This window comes from Peromyscus californicus, unplaced genomic scaffold (assembly GCF_007827085.1).
Source record: "Peromyscus californicus insignis strain IS unplaced genomic scaffold, ASM782708v3 Scaffold_10__1_contigs__length_136768540, whole genome shotgun sequence".
NCBI lineage: Eukaryota > Metazoa > Chordata > Mammalia > Rodentia > Cricetidae > Peromyscus > Peromyscus californicus.
Genome location: NW_026294391.1, coordinates 79627972 through 79640510, shown reverse-complemented (window position 1 = coordinate 79640510; position 12539 = coordinate 79627972). Strand labels below are relative to the sequence as shown.

The 12539-nt window shown below is 34.6% G+C and overlaps 1 protein-coding gene across 3 annotated transcripts in view; it reads right to left on the bottom strand.

The window, feature by feature from the left end:
• Positions 1-12539, bottom strand: part of Diaph2 (diaphanous related formin 2) — a 765516-nt gene that overhangs the window by 675624 nt on the left and 77353 nt on the right. For 2 of the 3 annotated variants that reach the window (XM_052735290.1, XM_052735306.1), the window contains one exon: positions 12004-12024. The exons of the other annotated variant lie outside the window; for it this stretch is intronic. In XM_052735290.1, the coding sequence (XP_052591250.1) occupies positions 12004-12024 (21 nt within the window). The remainder of the gene's footprint in view (positions 1-12003; positions 12025-12539) is intronic. 3 annotated transcript variants of the gene reach the window in all.

Genomic DNA, 12539 nt, shown 5'->3' with positions numbered 1-12539 from the left:
TATGTATGTGAAATGTCAAAACGAAACCCACTGTTTTCTAAGCCGACTACAAATCTTAATAAAATAGTTTTAAAAGTAGAATTGAGCCAGGCATGGAGACACACTCCTTTAATCCCAGCATCTGGCAGGCAGAGGCAAAAGGATCTTTGTGACTTTGAGGCCACTCTGGTCAACACAGTGAATTCAAGAACAGCCAGACTACATAGAGAAACCTTGTCTCAAACGGGGAAAAAAGTAGAATTTAATATTTGAAATATTCAAAAGGATTTGGCAGTGATCAATATAAGTTCCAAATAAAATTTCAATGAATTAATGTTTCAAGTTGGGTCTTTTGTTACATCAAGTTGTGTTGTATTTGTCTAATGTTTTCTATAGAGGAAGAACAGAAAGGTCCCTGAATTAAAGATAATATACATTACAAACAAAAAATACATCAATTATTTGTTTATAAGTTATTTTTAGTAAAAATTTGAATGTCATTCACAGACTATCAATCAATAAGTTGTGCCAATGAATTTAAATGAAGAATCTATGAAAGCATAGTGATTTTTTTTTTATTCAAACAGGAAGGGGAGGCTAATAACATCCTATTTCACAGAAGAATGCCATATAACAAACGCAGAAATAAAGTCAGAAAATCATTCTTTAACTAAGCACGTAAAAACTGACTTGAAGCAATAATTCCATCCACAGGTGTGAAAAGTATACAAATGTTGCTAAGGAACAGGTTGCTTACATGATCTCACACCATTACCCTACTTATCACTTATTAATTTCAAATATAAAGAACACTTTCTCAACCCCTATGATGAGGCAGCCAGATATCCATATGTCTCATGATGAGATGCTCTTGAAGCCAAGAATCACCTATGTAAAATCCTTGTTAAAAATATTTACTCTAAATTTCATCATGGAGAAACAGACAAATCAAGGCTGGGAAACATTCTGCATAAATATCTGACCTGATTTCTTCAAAATAATAACAAAAACTTCTCTTCAAGACTGAAGAAGATAAGGAAGATATAGACAATAAAGTTTGATCTTCAACTGGATTATAAGAATATATTATAAAAGGTATTAAGATAGCTGGGGAAATTTGAAAATTGGCCCTAGTTGGATAACAGCATCACATCAGTGGAAAAAAAACAAAAACTAAAATTTGATTATATGCACTGCTGATGCTGGAGAAGGTCCTTGCTCTTTGGTGATCCATGCTTAAGCATGAAAGGCTGAAGCATAACAAATCAGCAACAAAAACTCCGAAAAAAGAAAAAAAGAGAAATAAGAAAAAGAACGAATAAGCAAATATAGTACAATATAATGTTTTAACAAGAGTCTGAGTGAGAGCTATAAGAGTATGCATTCTAACATTACAGTGACTCTGGAAGCCTTAGAGCAAATAAGAAAATTTGGCAGAGTTCCTTATATATTCATTAAATGGACAAAACGAGAAACTATAGAATTATCAATCAATTCATTTAATCAAAGCAGAATTATTGCCAAAATTCTAATCTCATTTTAACTCATTTTAAAAATGGTTCATTTGTTATACACAAAAAGCTTAGAAAATATTTTGGGTGATTTTAATCAACTTCCTGAAATGTGATAACTCAAAAATAAAATTAGAATTACGCACTTGTGTACTCACACACAATCTGACGTGACATTTTATAATTGGACTACATTAAAAACAAAAGCATGAAATTGTTTTATCAGCTATTTCAGCCTAGTCATCTGTTTAATACAAGTAATTTTTCCAAATGAAAACCTTGCTTCATTTGGAATAGTAATTCAGCAGTGCCCTCCCCACAAACGAGGAAAAGCGGGGCTTGCCAAATTTTGTCAAACTCTTTGATGCATTTCTGCTACTACTTACTGACCCCATCCCTCTAGATTTGTCTCCAAATCGCTTGTGCCTTGTATATATTTTTAATTATAAATTAACTATCAATTTGAGAAAATAAATACTAAGCATTGTTTCACATCTTGATGGTGATGTGTATACTATTTTAATGCAACAATAGGCTAGAGAGCATAGCTATTTTTCATCAGGTTTCTCAAACTATACAAGGAAATACATTAAAAAATGGACCATAGCTATTCACATACTCAACTTTTCTAAAGATAAAATCATGCCACAACCACACAAGGTGAAAATTGCTTCTAGATATTGAGTTTTCAGTAACTGTAATTAATGGACCTGAGGGTACTTGGGTTTATTACAATACTACTTTGTTATCAAATATTTAAGCTACCAGAAGTATCTATCAGTGTACATCATTATAAAGTAAATATGAATTTCTGAAAGGAAAATTATTGATAAAAATTAGTATAAACAATTTTACTAACAACCATGCAGCAAAGAAATGACTGCACATAAATTTACCAAAATATTAATAGCACTTTATGTAAGGGTTATAGGATTGTGGGCCATTTTTAATTCCTATTCCAGTTTGCTTTCTGTTGTTGTGATAAACACCAGGACCAAAAGCAATTTCAGGAAGAAAGGGATTATCTCCTCTTAAAGGTTATAGTCCATCATCAAAGCAGAAAGTCAAGGCAGGAACCTGGAGACAGGAGCCATATAGAGGTCATGGAGGAGTACTGCTTACTGTATTGCTTCCCATGGCTTACTCAGCCTGCTTTCTTATAGAACACAGGACTACCAGCACAAGGATGGTACTACTCATAGTGGGTAGGGCCCTTGAACATCAATTATTAATTAAGAAAATGTCCTACAGGCTTGCCTAGAGGCCAATCTGATGGGGCATTTTTCCTCAATTACAATTCCCTTTCCCCAGATATATCTAGGCTGACAAAAAGACTAACGAGAACAATTCCATTTTGCTACTCCACTAGCTTTCAGATAATGTGTTGGTCTTTTTAAATCAATCTGTTAAGTTAGTACACAAAGTAGCAGGTTTCTTTACTACATTTTTGTGCATATATGCCACGTTTTTTTTTTCATTCCCTTAGCACACTTTTCCTCTCTTCCTGGATCCCTTCTTCTCATCACAATTGTATTGCTCTTACAAAGAAGAGAGGTAAGATACTGGTCTTCTTTTAAATCAGGTATTTAAAAGAAGTTGGGGCTTTTTATACTTATGTTCCTTTTAAAAAGAAGGCAAATTCTTAACTACCACCAGAAATCTGGAATTACTATGTCAGAAAGTTTGTCATTGCTCAGTTTTCCTGACTTCAGTTTTAGAAAGTTAGTAAAGCCCTAATTTATAGAGTATGTATAAGCAAGGAGTTCAAACTAAGTGTACAAATGATGCCATGGCTGCACAGTTTAAAGATGAATCTTTTCATATTTAAATGCAACATTAGGGATGACACCCATAGTTGCTTATGTCTTTTCATAAAGAAGCGACAGTAAACATAATCTTTAGCCAAAGAGCAATGTCAAAAATGTGAGATTTTACAAAGGATAGAAGCATAATTGGCTTCTAAAGAAGACACTAAGTAATGAAACAAATGCATAAATGCATTATTAGCTAGCACTTGTAGTTCAACACATTTCTTTTGAAATATGTATTAGGAACTACCATAAGAATTATCTCTTTAACTGGTTATTACTGTAATGGCTTAATATGGAACATGTTTGACAGTTTACAAGTGTTTCAAAACTCCATCAGTATAGCAAAATATATAGAGAGATGTGGGCTAAAGAAAGGTTAGCCCTTTACCCCAAGTCATTCAGGCATTAAAAAGTAAATCACTGACAACAGGTCTTCAAAGTCTAAGAGCTATAATTTGTTCCATTAAACATCAACTTTGTTTAATTTGTAATATTTAAACAAGATGCTTATAAACTCTGAGAAGACAAAAACCATGTCTTAGTATGCATTAGACATAATTTAAATACTCTAGGCTATAACAGAAATAAAATAATTAGACATCCCTTTGTTCAAGTGTTATAATTTTTGCATTAAGCATTCGTTTGGTATGGTAGGTTTCCTGTAAGTATGTTCACTATGTAAAACATTCTGTGAGCAAACACAATCGCAGAAAAATTCGAAGGGAACAATCAGGATGCCTCCAGCTGATGTGATGAGCTATTTTCAGAGAATGCTGGATAATAGGACAAGAGTGAGGGTGGACTCCTCTCAATATTCTTCACCCACATCTAAACTGAGGAAAGAGAGCACTTGCATAGACACATCTACACCCTGAGTAAAATAAGAAAAAGAACATTGAGACAGGGTGGGTTATAAAGGAGTACTTAATTCTAAGTACTTCTAATTCTAAGTAATTCTAAGGCCCCAATCTATAGACTGCAACCCTACCAAAAAAGAAAGAAAGAAAGAAAGAAAGAAAGAAAGAAAGAAAGAAAGGAAGGAAGGAAGGAAGGAAGGAAGGAAGGAAGGAAGGAAGGAAGGAAGGAAGAAAGGAAGAAAGGAAAAGAAACAACAGTAAAAAAAATAACAGCTCTAACAGGAGAACTAGAACTTGAATTAGAAGAAGCTGAATGGCCATTTAAGCCTGTAAGTATCCTAGGAGAGTTCATGGGTGATAATGAGCAACTTTCCTCAGTGTAGCAGAAAAGTTATCAAGAAGATAGCTAGTTAAATTTTTTATTTTTATTCTAAGGGGAAAAAAAGACTTTCATGATGCTGAACTTCATCTCCAAAGAATGAGGACTGTTTTTGAGAGGCATTATAAAATAACTAGCAGTCTTCTGGTTTCAGTTCATATGCAGTTCAACTTCAATGGAGTTATAAGAATGTAGTGACTAAACAGAGAGATATTAATTATTTTATTGCTGTTACAGTCTAGTGTATTTGAAAATGTCTAAGGTATACTAAGACATGGTCCTTGCCCTCTGAGAGCTTATAAGCATTTTAATTAAATATTAATTAAACAAAGCTAATGTTTAATTGAAATAAATTATAAAAAGCAAGAGCGCATAAGATAGGTGAACATGGATGCTATAAAACTCAAAGGGACAATAATTCATCTCTTTCAGCATAGAAAAAAAATGGCTTCAAAAATTACGGGCCAATGATAGAAATGGAATTGTTTCTAGTGTGCATTTTTGGTCCCTAATGCAGCAGTAATTTTGCACTTTTTCCTCCCATTGAAGTTGCATAGTAACATCAGTTTACGTGCATTAATGTTGTCAATTTGCAAATGACTACTCCAAAACCACAAAGATCATTCTTGCTCAATCATTTGGGCCCACAAAACACTTGCTGAGAAGGATTTTATCCCTTAGGATGCAGTAGCTCCTCCATGATAAGAATACACTTGAAATGGTTTCAATAGATTTAAGCAATAAATAATCTTTCAAAATACATGTAGATAGCCTTGTCTTGATATTTTGGGTTTTGTTGTTTTGTTTTTGTAAATCAGCTAGGCAAATGCTTTATCACTGAGCCAAGTGCTCAGACCCTCTATATCCTTATCCAAAACAAGTCTAATACACAAGGCAGCTTGCATACTGTTAAAGCATTAGAAAAGCAGAAAGTAGCTAGTCATTGCAGTAATGAATGTGAAATTAGTGAAGACTAAAATGAGTACTTTAATAGTGTTTGTGCAGTTCTTTAAAAGATCACTTATTATATGCCACCATTCAATAGTCTCGGGTCTTCTTTTCATCTTACTAACAAATGAGTTTTTCTACTTTATAGTTAAAAATAACAGCATTGATTATTTTTATTCTGATTGAATTTAGACTTTTAATAAGATTGTTACCACCATCAAAACTAAATCTTTTACAGTAGCAACTATTCTACAATGTCTAAATCTGTTAGAAAAACACAATCAACTTGGAGTATGAAAAAGCAATGTTTTACCATCATGAAACAACTACTTCAAACTCCAATAATCAATGTTTTGTCTCCCCCTTCTGGACTACCCAATTATAGAAAGGGGGAAAAATAGAAAAGTAAGTTTTAATCTTTCTTCACAGGATATATTAAAATAATTGGTATGACACAGGTATAATATCAACATGAAGCAATCATTATGGCATTATACTGTTAACTAATAAAAATTCAATTTAATAATAGAATAACAGCTTAATAGCTCACAAAAACATACTGCCATGCTTAGTGGTATTTTATGGATACTGCTAGTAATAGATGGTTTACAGTCAGGTACACAGCAAGAACATTTTGAACTTAGAAACTGGCCATAAAGCAATCATTCAGTCTCAATCTCAATGTCTCTCTCGCTCTCTTGACAGGGTCTCAAACTATGGTGCAGGCTTGGCCTTGAATGCCTATGACTACTTTGCATTACTTTCCTTATCATCCTGATCCTAGAAACCTATCAGGCTCTCTTTTGGAACAAAACCCTGTAAATCACTCAATTAGTGAAGACAATCTCACATTCGATTAAGGGTAAAAGTAACACTTGTATTGAGCTTGCTATGATGAGCTTGTCCTTTAGACTGAGATTATTTAGAAAGATTACAAAAGGTAAAAAGTAGGAGTTTCTAATCATTTCAGATTGCCTATCTGAAAGACAATACTCCAGACTATGAAATATGTGTTGCTGTTTTCTATGCTAAGCCACCGAGTCACTAAGATGTACACACAGTGCTCATGACTTAGTAAGGATAGTTGGGCTTCAGTTATGAGTAGTGAGAGATATTCAAATGATAACTGATTTATTCTCATTAGCAAGTTATAGAAAATATATTTTAAATAGTAAAACCAGGAATCTGCAACAATGAGCCCCATTATTAAAATCACTCTGCTAATGCTATAAAACTAAAGAAATGTCCTTGCATGGTCAGACTTTACTTCTGCTTTTGTGATCTTAGCAATTTCTTCTTGATTTACGTATGTAACTGAACTCATCATCTTGGACTCCAAACTTGGTCTTGCACTTGACTTCTATATGAATGCTTGGGTCATTTTAATCAGCCACACTTGAAATTTCAGTCATTACTGAGGCACACATCTCTTCTTCCCTTTATATTCATTTGCTGAGGCTGATATAGTTCACATCCAGTCTTCCTTACTCTCTCCTCTATACCCTCCATTTAGTTCCTACTAACCACACTCCAGTTCAGAATCATGATACTACTGCAGAAACCACTTGCTTGAGCTCTCTGTCCTCAGTCTTTAACCTCTCCAATGTCTACTGCTGTTGAGTCCTCCCCAGCAGAAACCTCTGATTCTGTCATTCTAAGCCTTAAAAATGTGCAGGGCTCCCAAGTGACTATTCAGCTGACAAGTCTTTCACACAGCTCTCCTAAAATGACCTCAGCTTACCTTTCCAAGTTTGGGAACTGCTAGCTATGTTTAAATGTATTTTCAGCCATTGTAACTAGCTCTTGGCATTGGTTATTAAATATCCCTTCCTGTCCTTTGCCCATTCCATGCTACCTACCCACCACACCCTCCTTTCTATTCCTAAAACATTCCATGCATGTTCCTGCCTCAGCTTTTCACTTGACATGGTCTCTGGCTGCAAAGCTCTTTCCTAGATATCTGCATGGCTCTCTCCATTTTCACTGAATTCTCACTTGTTCACATAGCTTGCCTGTTTAAAAGAGTACACCCCCGATCACTGTGCTTTCTCATCTTGCTCTTTTTTTTTCGTTTCTTCCTCCATAGCACTTGACAAGACCTGTCATAATATTTGATATGTGTCTTACTCTCTGTTTTCCCAACTAAAACGTTAGCTCTATGAGGACAACTTGTATACTTTATCATGCTAACACTACAAGGAATCCTAGAAATTAGGACCTGTGTATTTAAATTGTGGTTCTCAGCTCCAGCTTTCTACAGGTCCTGCCAAGGAAGAGTGGAAATGGTCCATTCACCAGAAAGACTAACCTGCCAGTTCCCTAAATGGAGCCTGAAGGTCAAGGTCTATATGCTCATTTCCAGGCTTTTGTTTTATCTTTTCTCTAAGTTATAACACTGCTATGGAAAAGGTGGAGACAGAATGAGACTGGCTCTCTCCCACCAATTTTAGCATAAACAGGAAAGGAAATTCATTTTTCCACTTTCATGTATTTTATGTCCTTTTTTTGAATATGGATGTGTATTAGAATGCAAAGTCAGGCATTATGGTCAGGGGCTCCAGTAATAATACCAAGAATATTGCCTAGCATATAACAGGTACTTAATAACTCTGGGTTCAAAAAAAAGAAGGAATTGGGTGTGTCAGGGTATGCTTGTAATGGCAATATGTGAGAGGTCATTGAAGAAGGATGAGGAGTACTAGGCTAGCCTTGGATACATGAGACCCTGTCTCTACATGGTTAGAGAAAATGAACGCATGCTAAATTAGGCATTTATTTTTTCTTCTGATATAGGATCTTCTTATGTAGCTCTGGCTCAATATGTAGACCATGCTGGCCTTGAACTCAGAGATTCACCTGCCTGTGCCTCATATGTTCTGAAATTGAATACCTTCACCACCATGACTGGTCAAAAGTCAGTTATTTAAATTCTGTTCTTTCCATAGGTAAAACAAACACCCCTAAAACTCCTGTTGCTGCCCTAGGCCCTGAACTATTTACTATATTAAATTGACTTATGCTTAACCCTGTAAGGTCTGATCATTATATTTATATTTTTTAAAGTATAATGTATAAGCAGGTCAATTGTTCCTTTTTATCCCTATACCAGAATGCTTACTTTTATAAGTATGGATAAACTATTCCTGGCTTACAATGAAATCAAATCAATCATTTTAAATGTTTTCTAAATCTGTTTTATGTGATGTGTTACTAAACAATAAAAACTATTCTGGTTCACAAAGTTCTACTATACCTATTTAGAACTAGAAACCCCCAAAAAGTCATCATTCAGTTCTACCTCTATCTGACTCCAAATTCTCTTCAACTTTCATATAGGTAATGGAAGACATTTTATCAGTTTCACTTTATAGACAGAATCTATAGAAAATCTTTAACTCTTTTAGTGACTCTTTAAAATAAACGTGTCAGTATTAACTTGAGAGCATATAGGAGGTTTCTATTTTTGTTGATATTGATGCTGCTGTTTACTTTCTTCTCAAAGCCCAGCAATAACCCACACCAAATAACACACGGCTTCCAATAAAGAGGCAACGCCTTCTTCCAACATTAAACAAAATCCTTCACACCTTTTTTTAGTTTTGTTTTCTGAGACAGGGTTTCACTATACAACAGTCCTGGATGTCCTGAAAATCACTCTGTATATCAGAGTGTCATGAAAGTCACAGAGATCCGCCTGCCTCTGCCTCCCGAGTGCTGGGATTACAGGTGTGCGCCACTTGCCCAGCCTTCCCACCATTCTTGATCCAGAAATAATTGCATTTCTACTTTTAAACCTACAAACAGCATACTATACTTAGAAAAAAAAGATACTTCATGGTCTTAATTTCAGTTTACAATGGAATTGCTAGGCTTTATATTTTTCAAATCATGCTTACATAAATATTATTGTTAATAAAAGGATAAACTGGACATATGATTGAAGTGTTTATTTATATTTTGAATATATTAAATATAAATAGTCCACTGAAACCTATTCTGAACTTAGTATTTTCATTTCACAATGGGAAGTCTGAGGCTCATATATGGTCTGCAAATTACTCAAGATCTTACAGGCCCTATGCAACACAGTCTGAAACTCAACCCTCTTGGTTATGAATATATGACTTCTACAAAATATAGAATGTGTCCTGTGGACACAGAAAGACTAACCCAAACAATGATAGAGACTACTGTTCAAATATGTAAATTACTATAAAATAAAATAGGAATGTCATTTTTAAAAAATCCTTAGGAAATATATGAAGTAATAGGAACTACCAAATAGAAAGGAACAACATGTGTAAAAGAAAGCTGCAGGAATTCAGGTAAGTTATGAGGTGGAAATGGGTGGTGGTTTGGGGATCACAGTTAAGAATCGCTTCATGCAAAAGCTGCAGAGTGAGTATAGGCAGACTATTCACAAGGCCAGAATCAGTATGACCTGGGGATGAAGCTGTAGCTATGTCCCAATAACCCGCAGCTTTCAGGTTTTCTTTTTAAAGGAAACTTTATAAATATGAAAAATGAAAAGCAACAGCAATAGTAAAAAGAAAATCAGCAGCAGGGCCTCAAATGTTCTTATTTCGGCTTGCAATCAGTAGTAGAGAAACAAAAGTGCAAAGGCCATGCAGACCTACTTCATTGTATATTCCGTCTTTCCAATCCCATTCTGGCTCTTCCAGCACTCATTTTTAAACTAATGGTAAAACCTAAGTAACTACAATAGTTAAATTTATTATTTGAGAATTCGACTGTCTATAGCACCTCTATGAAATTTCTACCTGCCTATTTTACCAGCAAAAACAGTCCTCCCATCTTTTGAAAATTAATGAGCCCATGACACATAAGTCCTTTGAAGCTGTCTTTTAACTGGGGTGATTTTATGTACTGTATGTTTATATCTCTCTGTAGCTACAAAAACAAAAAGTAAAATAAGGACAAAACATCCATAATGCATCCCTCCTACCCCAACTTTAAATTAAACCTTCAGTTCCTGTAGAAGGGATTCCTATAGTTTACTCTCTTTGTAGGTCAATGCAAGCTACAAAGACAGTTTTGTTGAGTGGCAAAAGAAGACAAGTGAGAGCTTTATTCTAAAATGTTAAAAACATAGTGCTAGGGAGATGGAAGGACTCACATGGGACAGCTTCTTCCTGCAACATGAAATTAATCAAGATGGATACTTAGGTACTTTCTGGGCCACCAAAGAAGTAAAGAGTGTTCTAGTTAAAAGTTAGTATATGCTTGATTTAGAAGGATTCAAGAAAAATGTCTTTAGGAACTATTAAAAATTCCTGTCAGAATAAAGACAGGAACACAGCTAAAGTTGACGTTTTTAAAAGCAGGCATAAGATCAGAGAGATGGCTCAGTGGTCTGACAACCTGAGTTAAATCCAGATGGTGGAAGGAGAAAACTGACTGTGGGAGTTGTCCTCTGACCTCTATACATGTGCCATGGCACATATATACATACACACACACATAAATACATTTTAAGGAAGTAGAGATGAGATTATAAAGGGAAATTGGGAGCCTTTTGAGGCTTTTACAGAGGACAGTAACATGTTCCTGGTAACCACATGTAACATCTCCCATGTAGAGGGAGGAAAAAAGGGAGTAAGTAAGGAATTTTGAAAGGCAAAGTTAATATTAAACACATCCACTATGCTAAATACATAATTTTTCTGTGATTTAAAAGATGCTTCATACTCTATTCTCCATATAAATGATATACACTGAAGAGACAAAGTAATTACAAATAGCTCTGAAATACAATGTAGGTAATGTCCAGCTTGTTACATAGGTATATTAGAAACTGCAATACCGTAAGTATAAAATCTTTAAATGGTAGCACCAAAATGAACATTAAAACATAAGCTGATAATTTTAACTTATCTACTTAATATCTGATGTCCAGGGAAAAATTACTCACCAAAGGTCAGAGCCAATATATACCATACAACAAAACCAGGTCTTCAGGCCTCCAAACCGCATAGCATGGGTTGATATGCATGCACATGCACAGGCACAGGCACAGGCACACACACACACACACACACACACACACACACACACACACACATCAATGACACCAAAATCAAAGTAAGACAGTATAATAAAAATTTGTGTAAAGAGAAGACCAATACTTTAGGAATACACACACACACACACACACACACACACACACACACACACACACACACACACTGATCCTGAGAAACTGACATACAGCACACAGTTTCACCCAAGTCATCTAAAATGGCAGACATATGATTCTCCAAGGGAAAAAACAGAAGAAGAAAAAACTCCAAGAAAACACAGGCATATTCTAGTTCTAAAACTATAGGAAAGTACTTAACCTAGCTAAATTTTAGTCACTTGATCTCAATATTCACCTTAACACTTTGGAAAAATATACAAGAAACAAAAAAACCAAACATTAATTATTGCATGCAAAACTCACAAATTTCTGAAACACAAATTTAGTACTAAGGGTAAAACACATCTTTTGTACTTACCGTAACTTTACTTCCAACTATCTGCATGCAGTGGTCAACGAAGAATGGTTATGGTGTGAAAAAAAACAAACAGCAATAATATTAGTAATCAGAAGCTTTGACAGAAGTTAAGTGTTTAGTAAATTAGTCACTGGCCTACTCTAGTAACACATTTAATGCTTTAGATCTTGAGGTGAAAACAAAATACCAATATTAATGTGTGCCATTTCAAAATGTATAGTCTACACAAAGGGAGAAACGATCATGATGATTTGGAATTTTTAAAATTCTGTACTCTAATGGGTTTTTCATGCATTACAATCTAAATATAAAATGTAACTGTAATATATACTCAGATATTTTCCCTATTCACAGTCCCTCAAAGAAATTATCAGTATATATATATTTTTTCCCCTAAATACTGCTCTTGTTTTCTTTCCTAGCTATGGCAAATATAGTGTTAAGGTCAGAATAAGTTATCTTAAAATATAAATGTTGCATTTAAAGTCATGCATCAAGTTCAGAAATGAACTTTAGTTGAAAGCTGAATATTTAAT